At 35.4% G+C, this 23,676-nt stretch overlaps 1 protein-coding gene across 3 annotated transcripts in view; it reads left to right on the forward strand.

Annotated features, from left to right (window-relative positions):
- CRPPA (CDP-L-ribitol pyrophosphorylase A) overlaps positions 1–23,676 on the forward strand; it is a 400,424-nt gene that overhangs the window by 189,765 nt on the left and 186,983 nt on the right. For all 3 annotated transcript variants that reach the window (XM_082472756.1, XM_082472757.1, XM_082472758.1), the window contains exon 9: positions 4,092–4,223. In XM_082472756.1, coding sequence (XP_082328882.1) covers positions 4,092–4,223 — 132 coding nt within the window. The remainder of the gene's footprint in view (positions 1–4,091; positions 4,224–23,676) is intronic.

Here is a 23,676-nt window from a genome sequence, read left to right on the forward strand (position 1 = left end):
GATAAAAGCCTTCTCCTTTTCTTGCTGTGTGAGAATTTGCACGTGGCTCACCATGGTTACAGACACGGAATCACAATTCTCTGATGATCCCAAATGAATAAACCCATCTTTGTTTTAGGTCAACAATGGGGTAAATAGGCAGTTTGTAGGTATATAAATAGTTTGCCCAGAATTCACTTTTACGCACTATTTCCTTAATTTGTGGAATCTATGGTGAACAGAATTGACCTACTGATTTTTTTGAGTGCCGTTAACATTTTTTCTTTTCAAGGAGCTAGGGTGTGTTGAATCTTACAGACCTATAGCTGGAGTGAAAGCCTTCCATTCCTAGTTTAGAATCTCATGATTTGGTAAGAACTTTTAAAAACTATTATACATGTAGCGTGTCCTTCAGTTCAACCTAGATGTTCTATGCTACAACATCTGTTTCTGTAAGAAAAATTAGTTTCTATGTGATTAGTAAATAAAGCAGTTAGGTCCATTTAATGTGAAGTTGCATCAGCTTGTGTGCAACTTTTCCTAGATAGAAACAGCCAGAAAAACAGGAATAGAATGATAACCTTGGGAGGAAAGAGAAACACCCTCAACTCAGCTGCTGCACTGGTAGCAGAAGCCTTTGACGTTAAAAAAAAATTTTGTCTGATGCATTAGTTTCTAAGAGAAGTCCAGTCAAACATCCTTTTTGGGATGTTTATGGATTTGGATATTGTTTTCTCATAATTCAGTCTTTTTTTTTTTTTTTTTGCTTTGTGTTTTAAAATCTATGTTCTTAGTAATAAGGTTATGGTTATTATAAGTTTTGTTTTTTATTATGTACTGTTTATCTGTATTAATGTTTGTTTTTTTTGTCTTAACCCTATTATATTGCTACAACCTTAATTTTTGGTAGTATTTGCATGGTATGCCTTTTCATACCGGTACATACATAAATGTCTAATGAAAACTATCTTGTCCTGTAAAGTACATACTTTCAGGATAGTTTTCATTAGACATTTATATTATAGCTAGCATATAGTTCGATTTTTCTTAAAAATCCAATCTGATAAATCTGTCACTTAAGAAAGAGTTAAAAAGTGTTACATTTATCTTTATTATTTTTATATTTGGGATTCTTTCTACAAGCTTATTTTTTTTGGTTATTGCTGTCGGCCAATTGTTTTGTTTGCTACTTTACTTTCCTCCTATGCTTTGTTGCATTGATACAAATAATCCTTTAGTCCTTCTGCAAGTTTGGAAACTATACAATATAATTGTATATAGCTTTAATTAAATAGCATTACTTTTAATATAATTAGCTGTAAGTTAACCAAGTGTAAGGTCTAATTTCTGTCCTTCAAAAAAAAAAAGATTCAGCACACTTTATCTATTGAACATTCTCATTACAATATAATCTTGTCGAGAGTTTTAGGTTTACCATTTTTTTAGACTCCCAGAGTTATAATTTATTTTTATAATTAATAGTTAATGTAATTAACTGGTATTTAAAAGATTAATTTTAGGCTCTCTTGTAGGACACTCTTTAAGGAAAGTTAAAAATGAGTACCTGCTCCCAGCTCTGACTTCCCAGAGAGGTTCCCCAGCTCCTGGCAGCATGCGTTTCCTCCTGGGCCAACCCTAATGGCAGCTTCCTGGCACAGAGCTCATTCCCAGTTGTATCATAGTCATCGTTCCTTCTCTAATTAATGCATTACCAGCATTTCCGCTCTTTCATTTCTGTGCCTTTTAAATTTCTGTGCAGGCTATAATTACCAGTTATAGTGGTCTTGTCTTTTCTGCTCCTTGTGCTATTTTTACACAAACCGTCTCCCTACCACCCACCTCCCTTACTTTAGTGCAAGATTTTTCTGAACTCAAATTTTGTCAGGAAGACTTGTATTAAACAAGAAATGTCTGTCTGTCTAGCTAGCTATCTAGGCTGGCAGTAAGGTTGCCCAGGTTGTGTATTGCAAAATTCTAGGGCATTCCATTCACCTAAAGTATGTTGGGCAAGGTGGCCGCTAGCATTTCATGGTATCTGAATAGTACAGGTAATTACACGGTTAAAAGAGTTAAACAGTCCACTGAGGCTTTTAACTCCAAACAGTAGTATTGTTCCCCAGCCCAGCTGGCATGGGGCTATGTAGTGATCGGGCCATATGGGCACTGGAGAGACTCTTACCTTCAGCCTGTCCCCTGGCTTCAGATCCATACCATGACTGCCATTTCCAAAATTGCCTCAGTGTTGGGGAATTAGCCTGCTTTTTGTAGCAAGCACACCACCAGCAATTTTAGGTTCAGACTCCTAAGAGTAGAAGCCTTTGTAGCGCTAGTTGGACCAACTTTGGGAAAGACTACAGGGCAGGGAAAAAGGCAGGGCAGAGGTGGGCGTGTCTTCTGCTTTAGCTTCTGAGCTCATCCATCATCTCACATGAGTTTAGGGGCTGCTTTTCTCTCCCCACTTCTCCCTCTACCTTGGCTTCTCAGGGGTGAGGGAAGGAGATCACAGAAGGTGGTATGTGAGCCATCCTTTCAGAAGGCTTCAGCTGCAAATGGGGACTGACATCTTTTGCAACAGCTGATAGTCATTAGCTTCTGGGTACCAGCAAGGGGAACACCTGGCTATAAGCTGAATTACTTTGAAGGAAGGTCTAGTATTTATAGTTCATTCACAATTCTTCCAGCCTGGGTGTGGTTCACCAGTCAGGAGTTAGTTTTACCATAAGTAATGCCACCTGGTAAAAAAGCTGAAGTTTCACTTTCATAAGTTTTCAGGGAAACAGCTTAGGGGAAGGTGAGCCCAGGGTTTCAGGGTTACATGGTCTTTTCTTCAGCTATTCAGCAGATAGAAAAACCTGAAACTTATTCTTTCTGCTTTTTATCTTCCAAAAAATTTTTTTTGTGCTTTTCTTTGTTCTTTTGGTTTATGAATTGGACATTTTTAAGGAAAAAAGTCTATATTGTTACCTTAGATTTCAAGAGGTAGCAGCTATATGTATATGTTTTCAACTGACTATATTTAATGAAAAGTTCCAAGAAAGTTACTGAATATCTACTAAATTAAAATATATTGCACATTATCTCAATTATCTTTAAAAATGGATGTTATATAAGCAATTTTCCCTGGAAAAGCAAAATGTAATGGGTGAAAAAAAAAAACCTCTCATTCCCTTGTTTTACAGAAAGAACATAGTAAGATGTTTTGTTGTCTATTGTCATAAAGAGCACATTTCCATATGAATGAGCAGAGAGGAAGGGATTAGTATAAGATTGGTATAAGGGATTAGTATTAGTATATAAGGTGGAGTATATTATAAAATGCTCCTAGTTAATAAATACACGTAATTGAACAAATAATTCTTAAGTTTTAAAATTTTGATATTGCAAAAGAATACATATTTCTTTATGTTCATTGTATATGTGCATTTATATTTTAAATAGTTTATTTTGAAGCTATTGTTGTGATTTAGGTTTTTATATCCCATGAAAGACAGACAGTATTGTATCATCTCAGTAGTAATAGTTTGTAGAAAAGAGCACAGATCACCCTGAGACCTTAAATTTAAATGAAAAATAATGCTTAAAAAATAGTCACTTGAATAATTTCAAGAAAAACACTAACACTGCTAAAAGAATTGTACATAAAATTCTTCTGGATTTACTTTAAGAAGTAGATTAGTATTAAATTCCAATTATTACTTTGAAAGGGATTCTTCTAAAAAACTTTATGTATTTGGATAAGCAGTCCCTTGAATTTTATTGTTATTGTTAATTTCTTAACCTATTTATTTCTATCTAGCCTAGTTTCAAATTACAAATTAGGAAGTAAGTTGAAAGAATTGATGAAATCATATATTCTTTATATCAATACACTTGACTCTGACACAAATTGAAATAGAATATTAGCATTTTATACTTTTCAATTAGTGTTTACTGCATCTGTATTTATAAAGGATGATTCATTTTATTAAATATTTACGGGTTGAAATGATTAGAAGTTAATAAAATGATAAAAATAATTTCAATATTATATGTGTTTTAAGCTTCTTTAATGTCATACTTTTCAAGGGAAACTGAATGGTACTCTGATTGTTACCTTTTATATTATTTTGCAGGTGCAATTTCTTGATTATGAATCAGTACCATTTGGTCAGAAAATGGAAAACCTAATGCGGATTAGAGAATTTGCCAAGGAAGTGAAAAAAACAAATATTTTATTATATGGCCTTCTCGTATATTACCCACAGGTAGGTAAAATGTTGGTCTCTTCAGATTGTATGTTTTTTAGACTACAGTTTTGTTGGTGGGAACCTGATTTTGTTAAAAGCAAAGAAATATTAAAAAAATTGGGCTGGAAAATTACTTATCTATTCATGTTCTGCAGCAGGTAGAAACTCTTGACTCTAAGGGAAAATTAAAAATCAAAACAAGTGTTTTGATTAGGGGGAAAAAAGATGAAAATTGGCAAAGATCTCACAGTAGGTAGCCCACATAAAACTGCCAGATATGCAAATGAAAATACAGAATCCCCAGTTAAGTTTGAATTTCAAATAAATAATAAATAATTTTATTTTTACTTCCAATTTTGGAATTTGAAATTTGAATTTCATATTTAACTGGACTTTTGTATTTAACTGGCAACTCTCAGGTCACAATCTTAGCCGTTTGTATAATTTAAAGTTGTTTATCCCTTTAATGCTGTGCTAAAGATGTTGGTAATCAAGACTTTAATCATTTGAAAGCAGTGGCTGGCATTTGGGATACATGAGGGCATGGTATTTAACTAGACAAAAACTCTTACTGTCGCTGTCTTTTAATAGCGAGTTACTTAAGCTGAAGGCAAAATGAATTAGCATTATAGATTCTTTGTGCAGAGAAATGCTATTTAAATCAAACTGTTTGGAGAATCTGTTAGAGAAGATGGATTTGCCCTTTGTGTATAGATACCTTTCATAGAACTTGCAGAAAGCTTCATGGTGTCTTAGAGGTGTACCACATAGGAGTCAAGGAAATAAAATAGTCAACTGCTTTTTTTTTTAGTGGTCTGGAATAAAAGTGATTTGGTACTATATGGTTGATGAATAACAGCTATTGTTTATGAAATATTTAAGGTGCCTTTTTAGCCTGAAGGTAACAACATTTCTTTTGAAACAAATGGATTTTAGTTGAATATAAGGGCCATCTTTTAGCCAGTTCCTTGGTTTTCTTTAACTTTGAGGTTGTTTCCTCTGCTTCTGACATAGACAAGCATGACCTCCAGTTGGTCCTAAGGACAAGGCAAAGTTTAGTTCACTTAGGATCATGGAATTGTAAAATGTTAGTGCTGTATGGTTCCTGAAGTCAGCACAACCAAGGCCTAAAGAGAGACATATACTTGCCCAAGGACATAAAACTGGCAGAGTAAGAATTAGAACTCAGGTCTGTATCTTCCTTCAGGAATGTTTCCTCTTCAATATTGTCTTTGGTTGTACCCTAGATTAACGTGGTGGGAAAAAGAAATCAGTTATTTCTCTTGTGCCATGCAAAGGAGTCATGGACTAATGCTATGCTATACAGGTATAAAATAGAGTTCACTCAGGAAAACCTCAAAAGCTGGGGAATGGTAGAGCACACACAGTTCTGGAACTCTCTTTGTCCTATGATTTAGACTAAGCACAAAGGGTCTGTAGCTGACTTCCTAGTGGAGGGTCTGGTTGCCAGATGAAATAGAGCATGGAATTTCAGAGAAAAAGTATGTTTTAGCATAAGTATGTCCCAAATGTTACATGGACCATATTTGCACAAAAAATTCTTTATTGTTATTCTGAATTTCAAGTATAACTGGGCATCTTGTGTTTTATTTGCTAAACCTGGTAACACTTGTAGCGTTCATGTTTACATAAAAGTATTCATTTTTTCCACACTTGACATGTTCTACCCTTTTATGGAATGGAGAACAATGAGTATCTATGTGACTCTGTACCTATGAAGGCTCCCTGATTGGAAAAGTAGCCTTGTTGAAAAGGAGGAGCCTTTGCAGCCCACTGCTTGGTATCTGACTGCTCTTTTAAGCAAACTTGGACCTGCTAAGCCAGCTGTCTACTAAGTTACCAAAAGTGGGAAAAAGATGGCCCTGCAAGCCCTTCAGGATATGTCTCTCATTGCTTTAGGATGCAAAGATAGCTTACTTAGGTGTTGCTTGTCTCTTCTTAACATTTCAGTAATGATGTTTCAAGTATGTGAAAATGTTTAAAATGAAAGGTTTACTTTTGTCCTTAAAGACACAGATGTGAATTGACTTTTACTAGCCCAACACACTGTCCAATGCATAATTCCACCTTAAAGAGCATTTACTAAGAGATCCTGGGATGTTTGTTAGATATGCCATTAAGAAAGAGCTGTGGTTAAAAAATTGGAGAGGCAGCAGTGAATAGAGTTAAACAGACTTCTTTAATGAGGGCTTCTCACAAATCCTTAACATACTGATGAGCATTTCATATCTCCAACCTGGGGACAAGGGCTATGCCATTTTCCATTTTCTCCTGTAATCCTTTAACCATAGATAAATCATGGGACTAATGTTTCCTAAAAGAAACTTTGAGAAACACTCCTCATAAGTATACCGTGAAGTAAAGAAAGCACTACCTCTGTACAGTCTTTTTCTACTTCAGTACTAATTTTTCCATTTAGTTAAAGCAGTACTTCTAACATTGAGTGCCTACTTAACACTGCAAACACCAAGGATATGAAGATGTATAAGGTGGAGCTTTCATTCACTGTTTAGTGAAGAGTGTTGCTCTGTGCTTTCCGCTGTGCTGTGAGATACAACTTTTTGTAGTGTTCACACACTGGACTTTGTTCCCTAAATCTAATTCATCTCTGTAAGAGCCATTAGGTGTTTTGTAGGTAGTTATTGTGTATGCTTCTAAGTCTCTGATCAGTGAAACCTTTCTAGATTTTTTTTTTAAACCATTTTTCATAAGACACTAGCATCAGGTGCCTCTTCTTTGGATAGGTTTTCAGTTTATTGATAGCCCCTCCTTGGAAGAGAGAATGTATCGAATTGACTTCTGTATCTGTGTTACACATATGTTCATTCTGGCTTAAAGAAAACCTCCCTTGTTATATATGTGATATTTCTGATAATGTAGATGGTCTTGATATTTGGCCGCACCTTCACAGTGTTGATGTATATGATGTTCATAGTTAGATAGAATTACGTAGGCTCTTTTCTTTTTAAACACATGATGCTATTAAACCTCTGTTTGTGTTTGTATAGAGTTCTTTTACACACATGTATCAGAGTTTTTGCATTTGGCAATTTTAAGCTGATTAGTTTTATCCTATTATTTCAGTCTTTCATTGTCTTTTTTGATCTAGATTATAGCATGTGATTAATTAGCTATAGTTTCTTGCATCATATAATTTACAAATTAGATGTCATCTATATTTTGTATATACCTTTAAGGAAAAAATTGATTTGGATAAAGCTAAGGATTGATTCCTTCTTTAGTATCTATAAATGTTCTACAATGTTGTCTGTGATCAATTCCTGATAATTTAATAATTCAATCACTGACAAATGCATCTAATTTTATAATATGTTAACTCAATTTCTCCATATTTTCTTTACTGATATAAGAAACTTTAACAAATACTTTACTTAACTCTAGATAAGCTTTATGTGTGTGTGTTTTCTGCCTTTGAGAGAGATTATTTGCTAAATTATTGAATATGCTAGTTTCTTATCTATATCACCATAGTAAGGCACTAATTAACTTTTTTTTCCCAAAATTGACTTTAAAATATTCTAGTGGCCTCAAAAAATTAGTAATTTAAACTGAGCCCTTCGTGGGTAGCTTAAACTTAGAGTTATAGATCAAGTGACAGACTTCACTGTGTATATATATGTATCTATACATTTATATACACACACATGTATAAATATAAGTAAAAAATACTTGACCATAGTATAAAGTTTTCTAATGTTATCATCCAGTTTTCAGTTCCTCAAGTTGTAAACAAATCAGGAAAGATTTGAAATTTATGCTCTAGACTAGAAATGTAGCATAAAGCTTGCCTTTACAATTTGTTGAATGAATTTAAATCAGGTCCTATCCCTTTTTTAAAAATAACCATACAAAAATAATTATGAATAATTAAAACCAGTTTTTATAGTTGAGTCCATATAAAGGCTCTTAGTCCCTTTTTAAGTGTTACTTTAAATAATTCTATGCATAAAATATTATTCTTCATCCTGTTAATCCAGCTTTGTTATGCAAACCATCATTGAGGTCCATGATATAAAATTACGTGTTTGGGGAACATGTTTTAGTTATTTGAAAATTTGTATCTGATAATATGGCAGTGAACATATGCAGACTTAGTATTTCTGTCATGAACTGTTCAAGCCAGTAGCTTACAAGTTTACAGTCTTAATTTTGTTGAAATCTAAAATATTTTCATGATGACTTTGTTTTTTAAGGCAAATGTTTGCGAGTTTACATTTTAAAATAATATTCCTTAAAACTGTGATAGTAAGTAAACTGTTTCCCTGAGTTCTGTGAGCCATTCAAGAAGCGGATTGTAGGAACCCGTGACCTATAGCTTGTTGGTCAGAAGTACAGATGGCATCCGAAGTAGAAGTCAGCCTGGTGGGACTGAGCCCTTAAGCCTGGGGTGTGTGGTCAGTGCTAACTGCAGGTAGTGAATGTCAGAACTGTTTAGTGTGGGAAAAATAAAACACACATTTGCTGGCAGAAGTGTTGAGACTAGACAAACAATTAATCTTTAGGCCAGTATAAAACTTGCTATATCTATTATCTACCCAATCCCACCAGAGGTTTTCCAAATTGTGGACATTCTTTCAGCTTAGATGCCTAGTGAAAATGTTGTGAATCAGAGTCCCCAGCAAACTAACAGTGAACATGTAGCATGAAAAAGAAATTAGACTCCGTTGTCCCTGTAATACAACTTAAACTATACTGAGCATTTTACAGGTAAAACTTCTAGGTTACAACGATATTATTCCTTTGATTAGTAACTTTTTTGTACAGACATTACAACATTGAATAATCCACTCGACTGATTTTTGCATTCAGCTTTACTTATCCACCGTCTTCACAAAGATATCATGAGACATCTTATTAGGTATTTTCCTGAAGTCCAGATCTGGGATTTGTACAGCTGTCCCTTGCTTGAGTAATCTACTGGTATTCTCAAAGAAAGAAATAAGTTTAAGTTGTTTAAATGAACATACATTAGACCCCACTAATAAATGATTGATTTTCTATGCCAGTAGCTTTTTAAACACTGGGTCTTGGAAAAATCCCCAGCTGACAATATTATAGTCACCTGAGGAATTAAATACATAGATTCCTAGTCTGTACCTCCCTGACTCTTATTTCAAGAGATCAGGGATATCCCTGGGGCTCTATGTTTCACAAGCTCAAACTGTGATGAAAGTTTAGTGTGAGCCAGATTTAAATGACTGATGCAGGTCAGTGGTCCTTCATTCCATTGGCATGTTGGAATCACTGATTTCCCTTTGTAATCTGTGTAGGACTGTCACATCAGTGGAGGCTCTGATATACCAGGTAGAATGTTGATTAAGTTTGGTAAGGGAGTGAAGAATGGCCATTTGAAAAAGTTTCTCAGGTAACCGAAATCTGTCTTCTTGTTCATTAAGGACAACTGTTATAAACACTCAAAAACTCTCAGTAAAATAGGGCAGTTATATTGATAAAGATAATTAGTTGGAAACAAAAAAAGTGTATCATTGATTGTTTAAAAGACGGGTTTTGAAAAGGTATTTTGTAGCTTTATAGAATTTCTCAAGAGTCACAGAACCAAGATTGGATACTAGCTAGCCAGGAACAGTACAGTTAACAGAAATGCTCAGCCGTCCTGTGGGACTGTGCTAAGAAAAATGCCTCCCATCCCTGATTCTGCTTATATAATATGCTAGGGGACCATGGGTAGGAACTCTACCATAGCTGATCCATAAAATGAAAGGCCTCTTCCCTAGATCTAGTCTCCTTGTTCTGGCACCACTTCTACCTTCTAAGTCTCCTCCATGTGCATAATAGAATCTATAGAATTTAGATGCTACAGAATCTGGGGAAATTTAGCTTGGTTTTTTCTCTATAGTCTCTATAGTGCAGAAATGAAAGATGGGCTATGGTTAGGGAAGGCATTGCTTGCACCACTTTGCAATATCAGCGCCATCTATGTTATAGAATCCTGTCTTAGGTTGGAATGAAATCAAACAGAGCACCTTTAACATGTGTTTACATTCAAGGGCTTGTTATTTGTCTATATCCAGGCTTTCCATATGGTGTCTGCCACAAATATACATTTTTAATTATAATTTTGCATATGAACTTTTATAATAATAAAATTTGCAAAGTCTATAAAATTTATCTGTAGCAGTTTTGTATTTAATCTGTGCATTTTATGTACTCAGGGCTTTAGAGATGAGTCACACAGGTTCATGGTTAAAGAGTTTCCTAAAATTATTATAACTGATTATTTCTTACATTGAATTAGTATCTTCCCCTCTAACTGAAAAACAAGGTATATGACCCTAAACAAGGGATATAAGTTTTCACGGCCTTGGATTCTCCATTTTAAAATGCAGAAGTCAGAACTTCTGTTTGAAAGCCTTTGTCGGATGAGAAAGAGGTGTGCAGGCTGTGTCATGTGGTACCATCAACGATCTCTCACTCTGACACGAGAATTCTAGAACTGGGCCTGGGTTTTCTTTCCTCTCCCTATGTGACCATAAACTTCACCTATACTATTATTTCCTTTATTTTATTCAGAATTACTCATTATTGTTTGTGTATTTTATTCTAGTTCAGAGAGGAAACTGTTCTCTTTTTTTTGTCAGACACCTTAATAAAGTAGAAGACAAGGGTGGTGCCTTAGTCTGTTCTGCTGCTATAGCAGATACCATAGATTGGAGGCTGGAAGTCTGAGATCAGGGTGCCAGCATGTTTGAGTTCTAGGGAGTTCTTGGTTGCAGAGCACAGTTTTCTTATTGTATGCTCACAGAGCAGGGAGAGGGTGAGGCGTCTAGAGCCCTAATTCTATGGATGAGGACTCCACTCTAATGAGTTAATCACCAATGAAGGTCTCTCTTCCTAATAGCGTCACGTCACGTAGGAGTTAGGATTTCAACATATGAATTTGGAGGAGGGGCACAGAGATTCAGTCCATAACAGGGAAGGAATTAACATCCATTAGAGAAAGGTTAAGGGAAATATTAAATATGTTAGCATGTCAGGAGTATGTGCCGTTTATTATCTATTCCTTATCTCCTGTCTCCTTTCTTCTCCTTTGTACTGTCATTTTACTGGGTTTGATACAGTGGGAAACAGGACTTTTGAAAGCAATAGTTGACTTAGTGTTTTCATAAGATGAGGCCATTGGAAAGGACTACATCAGGCAGAGCTACAGAAAACAAGTCTTGAAGAGGCCAGGGGTAAAACAGGGGAGCCCTTACCTTCTCCCAGCTCCTGAATGCCACTGTTTCCTCTCTTCCTACAACTACTGCGGCTCTGGGAGGCATATAGAAAAAGGAGGAAAGTTACCAAAGCAGTTTTGTAATTTTTTGTTTTTTAAAAAACAATTGTTTGTAAAAGACTTATGAGGATCCTTTTATAAACCTCCAAAATAGGATGTGAAATGGTGAAATGAAGTTGTTTGGCAAAACATTAAATTAGATAAAGATGTGTAAATTGTTCTTCTGTCCAAAGTGTAAGCAAGATCTCTCTACTTGATGAGTTAAGTACTATTGTCTTTCTCTGTTGTCTGGGTTTTGAAGGTTTTGTGTGTACTATAAAGGACACCCAGAAAACATTCTTGACAATGAATCTCTTTGTAATTACTTCAGGTAAATTCAAAATAAAACATTAAGAACTATATGAACAGGTCTAACTGCTCTCGGATACCTTTGTGCCAAAAGACCTGAATTTGTAGGATACAATTTACACCAATCTTTCCTCTCAAATGCACCCCATTTGCTCTGTGTTCTTAGCCTTCAAGTATGTGTGATCACTTGGAGAACAAATAGGTGCATGTTATCAAGTAGCAGAACACAGATTTTTTTTTTAATGAAAATCTTTGGGGAGGTTAGACTTAAAACTCTACTCCCTGCAGTGAGCAATTACTTGGAATTTAACTGAATTATTTACTAAACTCACATTACTTTCCATGCCGTCATACGGCATGTACACCAAACATGCAGCACCAAATCTGTTTACAGAAACCCATAATACCCTGTTCAGAGTAATCAGGCTTTTCAACGTGGGAATGTTGATGAGACTAAATATTTTTCATTTTCAAATTGTTTTGGCTTTTATTATTTAGATTTAGTCATTCTTTGGGAAAATAGGAAGGTTATGAAAGATAATGTCTCTCCAAAACTGTGTTTGACGTAAAATAGCTAGCTAGTGGGAAGCAGCTGCGTAGCATAGGGAGATCAGCTTGGTGCTTTGTGACCACCTGGAGGGGTGGGATAGGGAGGGTGGGAGGGAAGGAGACGCAAGAGGGAAGACATATGGGGACATATGTGTATGTATAACTGATTCACTGTGTTATAAAGCAGAAACTAACACACCATTGTAAAGCAATTATACTCCAATAAAGATGTTAAAACAAACAAACAAACAAAAAAACAACTGTGTGTTTGAAAAACTGAAACTATTTTCAGGGAGTTTGGTTAGCTTACTTGGCAGACTCATCAGAGAGAGTAACAATAAGCTATTATACTTAGACATATCTAAATGAAATGGATTATTACTTACAAACTTCTGCTACAGAACTCTCCTTAATTTTTTTTTTCCACACTATTTTAAATATTTATTTATTTATTTATTTATTTATTTTTGGCTGTGTTGGGTCTTCGTTTCTGTGCGAGGGCTTTCTCTAGTTGCGTCAAGTGGGGGCCACTCTTCATCACAGTGCGCGGGCCTCTCATTATCGCGGCCTCTGTTATTGCGGAACACAGGCTCCAGATGCGCAGGCTCAGCAGTTGTGGCTCACGGGCCCAGTTGCTCCGCGGCATGTGGGATCTTCCCAGGCCAGGGCTGGAACCCATGTCCCCTGCATTGGCAGGCAGATTGTCAACCACTGCGCCACCAGGGAAGCCCCCTCCTTAATTTTTTTGAATAAAAAAAGCAAAATTATGAATGAAAAAGACCATGGAAAATTCTTAATGAACTAAATCCTTTGAACAATGTATTAGCTAACTATTACTGCATAACAAATTACCCTGAAACTTAGTTGCTTAAAACTACATATATAATCTCACAGTCTCTGTGGGTCTCTGGCTCTGGGTCTTTCTCAAGGCTATAGTCATCTCAAGGCTACACTGAGAATGATCTGCTTCCTAGCCACTTAGCTGGCTGTTGAAAGGATTCAGTTTCTCTGGGCTGAGTCTTCAGTTCTTCACAAGCTCATGGTTGGAGGCCAGCCTCTATTCTTTGTCATGGGCGTTTGTCCATAGAGCATCCCACAATATCAGAGCAAGCAAGAGAGAGAAAACGAAGACAGAAGTCACAGTCTTCTGTAACATAATCACCAAGTGACATCCTGTCACTTTTATTGTATTCTGTTCATTGGAAACAAATGACAAAGTTTTACCTACACACAGGGAAGGTGATTTACATAGGGCATGGGTACCAGTAGGTAGTGATCACTGGGAGCCGTATCAGATGCTGCCCACCACAATAATACCAGAATGCTAATATTATAGGAGGCTAAAAATTATATTTCTTGCTACCCACTCCAAGCAAAGTAAGGGGTTTATAACCTAAATAGGGCCAGAAATGTGTAAAGGTGAAAAACATGCACACAGATTTTACATATATGTATACATACATACACACGTACATATGATTACACAAACTTACTTTTTTCTTGACACTTGAATAGAGTAGTAACAGCTAGAGACAGTATAGCAGGGAAGTGGGGAGCCAATGAAATGGAAGCTTAGTTTTATGTTATCTGTACAATTTTAAAAAGCTTGATTTAGGTCAGATCCACATCAAATAAATTAGGGAGCATATATTCATAGATAGGCTGTATTATTTCAGTTCAGGTTAGTGAAGCTAGTATTACAAAATAATTGCTATAAAATGGTGGCTTTGCATTTGAGGGAGTTGAGACTCATTACAGTGGAGCATATAACCCAGAAGTATTGTGTCTCAGAGGCTTGAAAAACAGTTTCCAGGAAACAGAGTTACTGTAGTAAGTCAGGAGAACTAGAAATTAAAAGAAGCCAGTGAATCTGACAGCTGGAATCCTTTTGGTAATCTTCAGGGAAGATGTGTTTGTGCACTCGTAGAAAGCATTGAGAAACTTCATTGGGCGTTATCTGATTTCCTATAAACTGTTTCCCCAGTAAAACTCCTGCCATATGACTAACATCAATGAAAAGTTGAAAATGGGATTTAATTTCATTCATTACCCAAATTCTGATATTTTAACTAATGAAATAGAAAAAAAAAAAATAGGCATGGCAAATAGGTTGAAAGAACAAACTGAGTAATTATTCCCTGGGAAGTGGAGAGTTTCCTAATGCATGTGGCATTATTTCAGCCCTTTGAAATAAAACATGTTGTATATATATATATATATATATATATATATATATATATATATATATATACTGTTCACAGCAGTTTTATGTAGAATTTCCTTAAATAACATTAGAGGGAGGGAGATATCTTTCTCTGTTTATTTTCATTTTATGTAACTCTAATTATCCAAACTGCAGAAGCAGCTGTACAAAGAACTCTAAAATTGCAGTGTTTAACTGAATCAAGTAGAGAGAACATGATGTGCATGCTAGAGGACTTGAAAACATCAAGCAGAGTGGGAAGTGAAACTAGATAGAAGCAATGTGAAGTCAAGATAATAAAGATTTAGCATTCTAAGCCAATGGCAATAACTCTGAATACTTAGAAATATTTGGGGCCTATTGACTTTTAGATATTGCGTGTCATTTAGATTAATGGTAACATTTCCAAAATCTGGGACTATCTAAGGACCATGTTCCAGGAATGAGAGTTGGTTGTATGTAAATTCCTTATTTTCTGCCCTAAACCATCAGGATTTAGAAAAGATAATAGTTTGTAAATTTAGAACATGTGTTTATTGTCTCTGAGAATCCTATCAACATTTCTGATTATGAACACAAAGGAAATATAGAGGGACCTTCTCCATTGAGAGTCAGGAAGCTATGAGTAATGTTTGGCATAAAGATTTGTGTATAGAAAACAGTGAAGTTTATTAGTTTTCCATCCATCTCATTACTCATCTTTGACAACTGGTAAGGAAATATATTTTAATTAAGCTTCAACTTTCTATTACTGAATGCATAATGGCAATTATATACTAATGCTATTAGGAAATGAGTTGGTTTAATAACAAACATATCTACAATCACTCTTTTAGAATCTGGATTTTAATGGGCAGAAAAAGCACAGATGTTTTACAAAGACACCATTCATGATTATTATTATGCTTCGGTCAGTGTTTATATTTTGTATGTTTCTAATCACTATATCATGCTGAAATCCTATATGACGAAGAATATAAGGAAAGAGTGTTCAAGAGTACCACAGATAATTTACCATTTTTTTCAGCTAAAATTATTTATTTTCATCTTTTGCATTTTTACTCTATTTCCTTTTTAAAAATACGATTCTCCATGTGTATTTATGGCCTAAAAGCTTCTGAATTGTAATAAATTTCATAACTAGGCCACAGATCTTCTGCTATATGCACAGACTTTTTACAAGGGGATTCAGGAACACAAGAATAAACACGTTTATTATAGGACATGCTGTACTTTTTTTATTGTTTACCACAAAGACTTTTTCATTAAAAGATTCAAAGAGAGGAAATTTAATTTTTGTTCATAGGCTTGCAAGCTGAAATTGGGGCAATGTGAAATGTATTAAAATAGAGACCATTAAAGTAATCTATATACCACTTACTGGTAGTATGTCCTTACATTTAGTTTGTAGGTTTGAGCCAATCTTATACTCTATTCTTGATAGTGAAGTCAATTAAAAAAATTGATTCTCTAGTGAGGATATGCTGCTTTGAACAGATACCAACTAGCAAATATCAAGTTACAGGCAAAATTATTAAATGTATAAATGTACAGGTTTATGGTTTTCTAATGCATCTATATTATACTATATATTTCTAGTTCCTTTCTAGTGAAAAGTCAGGCCATTTCTTGTTTGTCTACTGGGTACATATCTTTGATTCTGACTTAATCTGTTTAGTTTTGAATTTTAAATAGGAATAATAAGTTTTGCTCAATATATGTATATACGAGGGTTTAAAATAATTGTGCCATATTCTTCATCATCTTAGTCCTTTTATACCTTTATTAAATTTTTGACTTCATATTTAAGATGTTTTGATGCAATTAAAGGACTTAGGCTCTTCAGGGAGGGTGGTCTCTTCTCCCTCTTTTAAGAAAGTCCAGCATTAACACAACATTATTAGTACTCTTTTGACCTTCAAGAGAAGAAATAGGCTAAAAACCTAGAATAAGAAGTTGCTAAAAATCTAGTTACTGAATTCTCAGTTCTGGCCCATGAAGAGAAGAGGCATGACCCCTAAATCTAATTTTTTAGATGGAGATGTTACAAAATTAAAAAAAAAAATACATACTGATCATAGAGCAACAATTAAAACACTCAGTGACAAACATTTCTGAACGTTGATAGCAATTTCTATAATGAAGGCATTGCATTTACCCTAAAAAATAACCAGTTGAACAACTATATAAATGACTGGGAAGCAGCTTAATAATTTTCAACAAATGACCTGGTCAGTATAATTTCAAAAAGCCTCAGTCATATTTTCCAAAGTCGTGCTTCTTCTTTTGTAGTTACCGTTTTTCTCATAACCTAAAAGAACACCAGGCTTTGCCAGCACCATCACAAGAACGTGAGTTTTCTTCACAAATATACTTTCTCAAGTCAAGTAAATCATAAGTGAATGCTTCCTACCTTTCCTCAAATTTTTACTGAGTGTTTTAAGGCCTTGGGAAGAAGGACAAGTTTTGTGGGTTGTTTTTTGTTTTTAAATATGTGCAAGGCCTTTTGTAAGGCATCTTGAGGAAGTCAAATGGTGGCTGAGACTTGACCTTTGCCCTCAGGGAGAGGTTTTACTGAAGGAACTATGTCAGGTTAATTAGATGTTATAAATGCATAACTTCTGCTTTTTAGAGCTTAATTATTTCCACAGGTATGTGTTTCCCAGTGGTTAGCTAAGCAATAACAAACGTGGCCCTTGTGGTAAGTTCATGACAATAAGTAATAGAAAATAGCTATTGCTTTGGCCAAAATGTTCTTTTGTTTTTTTCTGTAAGATGGCTCTAGTAACGCTTACTTGTCTTTAACTTCATTCAAAACAATTTTGTTAGCTTGTTTTGTGACAGCTGTCATATTAGCATGCATTTTAAAAAAACTTATCAAAATTGGTGAATTTTTGTATAGTCATTTTAATACTGAAGATGGGAGAAAACAACATTTTCGGCATATTATGCTTTATTATTTCAAAAAAGGTAAAAACGCAAGTGAAACACAAAAATGATTTGTGCAGTGTATGGAGAAGGTGCTGTGACTGATCGAACGTGTCAAAAGTGGTTTGCGAAGTTTCGTGCTGGAGATTTCTCGCTGGACGATGCTCCACGGTTGGGTAGACCAGTTGAAGTTGATAGCGATCAAATCAAAACAATAAATTGAGAAGAATCAATGTTACACCACGCGGGAGACAGCCAATATACTGAAAATATCCAAATCAAGCGTTGAAAATCATCTGCACCAGCTTGGTTATGTGAATCACTTTGATGTTTGGGTTCCACATACGCTAAGCGAGAAAAACCTTCTTGACCATATTTCCACATGCTACTCTCTACTGAAGCGTAAGAAAAACGTTCTGTTTTTAAAACAAGTTGTGACAGGCAATGAAAAGTGGATACTGTACGATAATGTGGGATGGAAGAGATCGTGGGGCAAGCGAAATGAACCACCACCAACACACCAAAGGCTGGTCTTCATCCAAAGAAGGTGATATTGTGTATATGGTGGGATTGGGAGTACTCTATTATGAGCTCCTTACGGAAAACCAAACAATTAATTCCAACAAGTACTGCTCCCAGTTAGACTAAATGAAAGCGGCACTCGATGAAAAGCGTCCAGAGTTAGTCAACAGAAAATGCATAATCTTCCATCAGGCTAACACAAGACCGCATGTTTCTTTGATGACCAGGCAAAAACTGTTGCAGCTTGGCTGGGAAGTTTTGATTCATCCGCCATATTCACCAGACACTGCACCTTTGGATTTCCATTTATTTGGGTCTTTACAAAATTCTCTTAATGGAAAAAATTTCAATTCCATGGAAGACTGTAAAAGGCACCTGGAACAGTTCTTTGATCAAAAAGATAAAAAGTTTTGGGAAGATGGAATTATGAAGTTCCCTGAAAAATGGCAGAAGGTAGTGGAACAAAACAGTGAATATGTCGTTCAATAAAGTTCTTGGTGAAAATGAAAACTGTGTCTTTTATTTTTACTTAAAAACCAAAGGAACTTTATGGTCAACCCAGTATTTTGCCTTTTGCCACCAGCATGGCTGGTTCTGTGGAAGTCTGTACCTTCTAAAACCCTATATATTGCACTTGAGATTACAGATCTTTTCAGCTAGTGTATCTTTGGGACTTTATAAGAAAGCATATGTGCTAAGGTAAAATAGGAGAGAGCTATCTTGCTTAAGCCGTTGAGAATAGTGAATTTCCTGGCTGACTAAAATGTACAGTAAAGAAAAATAATAAGTAAAATTCCAAAAAGCTTACCAAGTTTTTAAAAAATCTTAGAAAAGTTTGAGAAATTACTAAATTTGTTTCTACTGTTATAGCTTCTGTAGCTTTAACGAGGTGTATGAAGGAAGGGGAATTTTCCTCTCCAGGACATTTCATATAACTCTAAGTGCTAAACTCAAGTGGAAATTTTAGAATTCTGTAATTGTTTCATCAGGTATCCAAAGTTCGACTTAGATATGGTGGCTAAATTACTGCTAGCTCCTAGCTTTCTCAGAGTTTAAGTTGGTTTATATTTTTTGGATATGAATTTGATTCAGATTTCCCTTTGTCTCAGTTCAAATGTCATGTATTATGTCTAATATGATATCTTAGATGGGAAACATGAAAGTTTTTAGTCAAAATGCCAAATTCACTAAGATTTTTATTTTAAAAAAGAAAACGTAGACTATGCAATGTTTGCAAATTATAAAATTGTAACTTAGGTAAATAGATTGATAATTTTTAATGAGCTGGGAAATAAACGTACACCTGCCATAGTTTTATATAACATAGAACTGTGAATTAATTTCATCTTTAAATTTTCAGTTACCTTGAAATTTTGAAAATAGTGATATTTTGTCTCTGAGACATATTATCTATTAATAAATGTGTGTAAATCTACTTTATGTAGCTTTATGTTAATGTATAAATTTCAGTATTTTGCTTCCTGAACAAATTTTATGATCATTTCAAAACTTAAAAAATGCAGCATTTATGTCAGTTTCAACTAAATTTACTGGAGGCACAATGGATTTTTAAGCCAGTTGAATTAATTGGGGAACTAATTGGCCTATCAGTTGGGAAATTTTAATTGTAAATGTCAGAAACAAAACACAAATCGCTTTAACAATATAACTGAAAAATTCAAGTTCATGGCTTTATGCATTATAGGACCCCAGATGCTCAAAGCGGGGACTGCCTCTTTCTCTCTCTTGTCTGTCTCTTCTCCACCCCTCTATATACCCAATAACTTGGGTCTTTATTTTCATGTGGTTTTCTGAATAGTATCAAACATAAGCACCAGCTGCTACAGGTCTATATTCTGTAAGTTTAGTAAACTCAGTGCAAAGAGAATATCTATATCCCAGTATCTTCAACAAAATTCTTGGCTCTCATTTTCATTAAGCTTATTTGTAAGACGTGTCTTTATTTTCTGATTCAATTACTTTGGCCCATGTGGATGTTCATTTTATTAACCAGGCCTACTTCATATGCCCACCTTTGGAGCCAGGTTAGCTCACCCAAACTACATGGATGAGTACAAGGGTTGGGTGCATTCCCAAAAGAAAATTGTGGTACGATTCCCCACAGCATGGGGGACAGGCTGAACAGGCCAGAATGATAGATTATTAACTATTCATGTTATGGACTAAATGTTTGTGTCTTCCCCAAATGCGTGTGTTGAAATCCCAGCTGCAATGTGACAGTATTAGGAGGTGAAGCCTTTGGGAGATAAGTGGGTCATGAGGGTAGAGACCTCATGAATGGGATTAGTGCCCTTATATATATATTTTTTTAAACAGATATTTTTATTAATTAATTAATTAATTTATTTTGGTTGTGTTGGGTCTTCGTTTCTGTGCGAGGGGTTTCTCCAGTTGCGGCAAGCGGAGGCCACTCTTCATCGCGGTGCGCGGGCCTCTCACTATCGCGGCCTCTCTTGTTGCGGAGCACAGGCTCCAGACGCGCAGGCTCAGTAGTTGTGGCTCACGGGCCTAGTTGCTCCACGGCATGTGGGATCTTCCCAGACCAGGGCTCAAACCAGTGTCCCCTGCATTAGCAGGCAGATTCTCAGCCACTGCGCCACCAGGGAAGCCCATAGTGGCCTTATATTCTATAACATGTGAGGATACAAGAAGAAGACAGCAATCTGCAAACCAGGAAGTAGCTTCTCAGCAAACACTGGACCTACCTGCACCTTGATCTTGGACTTCCCAGCCTCCAGAACTGTGAGAAACAAATATTTGTTGTTTAAGCCACCCAGTCTATGGTAATTTATTATAGCAGCCTGAACTGATACAATTTTTAATTTGGGAAATTTTTCTAAGTAAATGTGTAAGATAAAGACACAAAATATTTGTGTCCACATGATGTTAATTTGGGTGCTTGTTTACTAATTAACTGTGGAATTATAGACTATCAGATTTTTAGGGGACCTTAAAATGCAGGTAGTCAGACTCTTCTTGAAATATTACCAACTGTAGTTATTGTTAGCCACTTGTGAAGCACACTATAAATTATATATTGCTAAAAGATAGTTCCAGTGTTTGGAAAACATTGACTCTGAATAATGAAAATAGCCACTATTTGCCTCGTCTTCACTCCACCATGCTCCCTGAGAGAGGAAGGAGAGGATAGGTCACTTTCTGAGCATCATTCTTTGTTTTTGTGGCAATGGGAGGAAATGGGTTGAAAACTACTGTTCTATCACATCTATCAGCCTTGCCATAATTGTCTTTTTCATAGAAAAAAAAAAATTAGAGCTTTCATGTATTTATACTGTTTATCTAAACGCTTAGTTTCAGTTTCCTTTATTGTATTTTTTTTTCCCAGATGTGATTTGTATTGTATATATATTGACCTTCCCTTTTCCCACTCTGGTACTCGCCATCACCTATCATACTTTTTCTCCATAGCAATTTAACACAGTCTGCGCACAATGATTCTTATTTATATGTGCTTATTACCCATCTCACTCACCTAATATGTGAACCCTAAAAAGGCAGAGGTGTGTGTGTTTATGTGTATGTGTGTGTTTTAATCTGGTTTACTGATTTATTTCTAGTATATGGATTGGTGCCTAGTACAAAGTAGGCCCTTAATAACTATATGTTGATATACTAACATGTACTGTGCAAAAATGAACATATACTCGCACATATTGTCAGAACATAATAGATTTGAGTGGTATCCTTACCTTTCTGATTTAAAGTACAGTCATCCCTTGGTATCTGCAAGGGATTGCTTCCAGGACCGCCTGCAGATACCAAAATCTGTGGGTGCTCAAGTCCCTCATATAAATTGCCTGCTACAGTGGCCTTCTGCACCCATGGGTTCAGCATCTGTGGATACGGAGGACCAACTGTACTTTACTTCTCTGATGCTTTCTGTTAATGCTGCATTCCTGAAAACGTGTAAACTGTTAACAAAAAAGGGTTAACCCACATTTATGTTATCAGTTGAATTTATAGAGGTAAAAGTTACAATAAACTCCAAATTGTAAGTCAATATCATTCATAAACATGAGTGCCAATTGGCTTCTCCCAGGGATTCAGTTTGTTATTAAAAAGCCCACTACAATAATTTGCCATGGGGCTTCCTTGGTGGCGCAGTGGTTGAGAATCTGCCTGCCAATGCAGGGGACACGGGTTCGAGCCCTGGTCTGGGAAGATGCCACATGCCGCGGAGCGGCTGGGCCCATGAGCCACAATTACTGAGCCTGCGCGTCTGGAACCTGTGCTCCGCAGCAAGAGAGGCGGCGATAGTGAGAGGCCCGCGCACCGCGATGAAAAGCGGCCCCCGCTCGCCGCAACTAGAGAAAGCCCTCGCACAGAAACGAAGACCCAACACAGCCATAAATAAAAATAAATAAATAATAATAAAAAAAAAAGATTGACACCCAGTGGCCAAATTTAAAAATAATAATAATAATTTGCCATGTATTCAAACTAAAGAAGAAAAATATTATCTCAAAGTTGGAACAAAAATATGTGATAAAATTGATCACTAGGTCATGATAAATTCTTAGCAAACTGAGGGTAGAAGTAAAATTTCTTAACTTGCTAAGTGATATACCAAAAATTTAAAGCAAACATCAAACTTAATATGTATTGGGAACATTGCCTTTAAAATAAAGAACATGAAAGGAATGGCCACAATCACCATTTCTGTTCAACCTTGTTCTGGATGTCCTAACTAGCACAGTAAAACAAAAGAGAGAAATAAAAGGTTTAAAGGATTGGAAAGTAAGAAACAAACCTTATCAGTATTTGCAAATAATATGATTATCTTAGTAGAAACCTTGAGAATCTGCAGACCAGTTTTTAAATTTAAGAACTCAGGAAAGTTTTGCATATATAATCAACATACTAATAAATTTTTATTTCAACATAAGAACAAACAGAAACTTTAAATGCTATCTTTTATTAAATAGAATTATACTAAGTGGTGGGTGTGTATTCCTTTGATCTCCTTTCAGCTTACAGGGTCTATAATTACTCTTTTAATTCATTTACCTTACAAAGAATTTGATTTCTTAGTGTATTTATATGTTGAAATTATTTATCTTCATTCGTAGACATAGCTCAAAAATATTGAGAGAAAAATGTTTAGAAAAGTATAAAAGCAGAAATTTTTAAATTAATTTTTTATTGGAGTATAGTTGATTTACAATGTTTTGTTAGTTTTTGCTGTACAGCAAAGTGAATCAGTTATACATATACATACATACTCTTTTTTAACATTCTTTTCCCATATAGGTCATTAAAGAGTATTGAGTAGAGTTGCTGGTGCTTTACAGTAGGTCCTTATTAGTTATCTATTTTATATTTAGTAGTATGTATATGTCAATCCCAATCTCCCAATTTATCCCTCCCCCCTCTTCCCCCCTGGTAACCATAAGTTTGTTTTTTACCTCTGTGACTCTATTTCTGTTTGGTAAATAAGTTCATTTGTACCATTAAAAGCAGAAATTAAAAACCATGAAAAAAACTCTTTTTGAGTTGGAAGAGTTCAGCAATAACGTGAACTGTTAAGCAATAATGGCTTTTTATATCTATGTTCTAGATGTTTTTGTTTCAGGTTTCTGCAAGCTTTCTCACTGCATTATCAT

This window comes from Balaenoptera physalus (assembly GCF_965194825.1).
Source record: "Balaenoptera physalus genome assembly, chromosome: 8".
Taxonomy (NCBI): domain Eukaryota; kingdom Metazoa; phylum Chordata; class Mammalia; order Artiodactyla; family Balaenopteridae; genus Balaenoptera; species Balaenoptera physalus.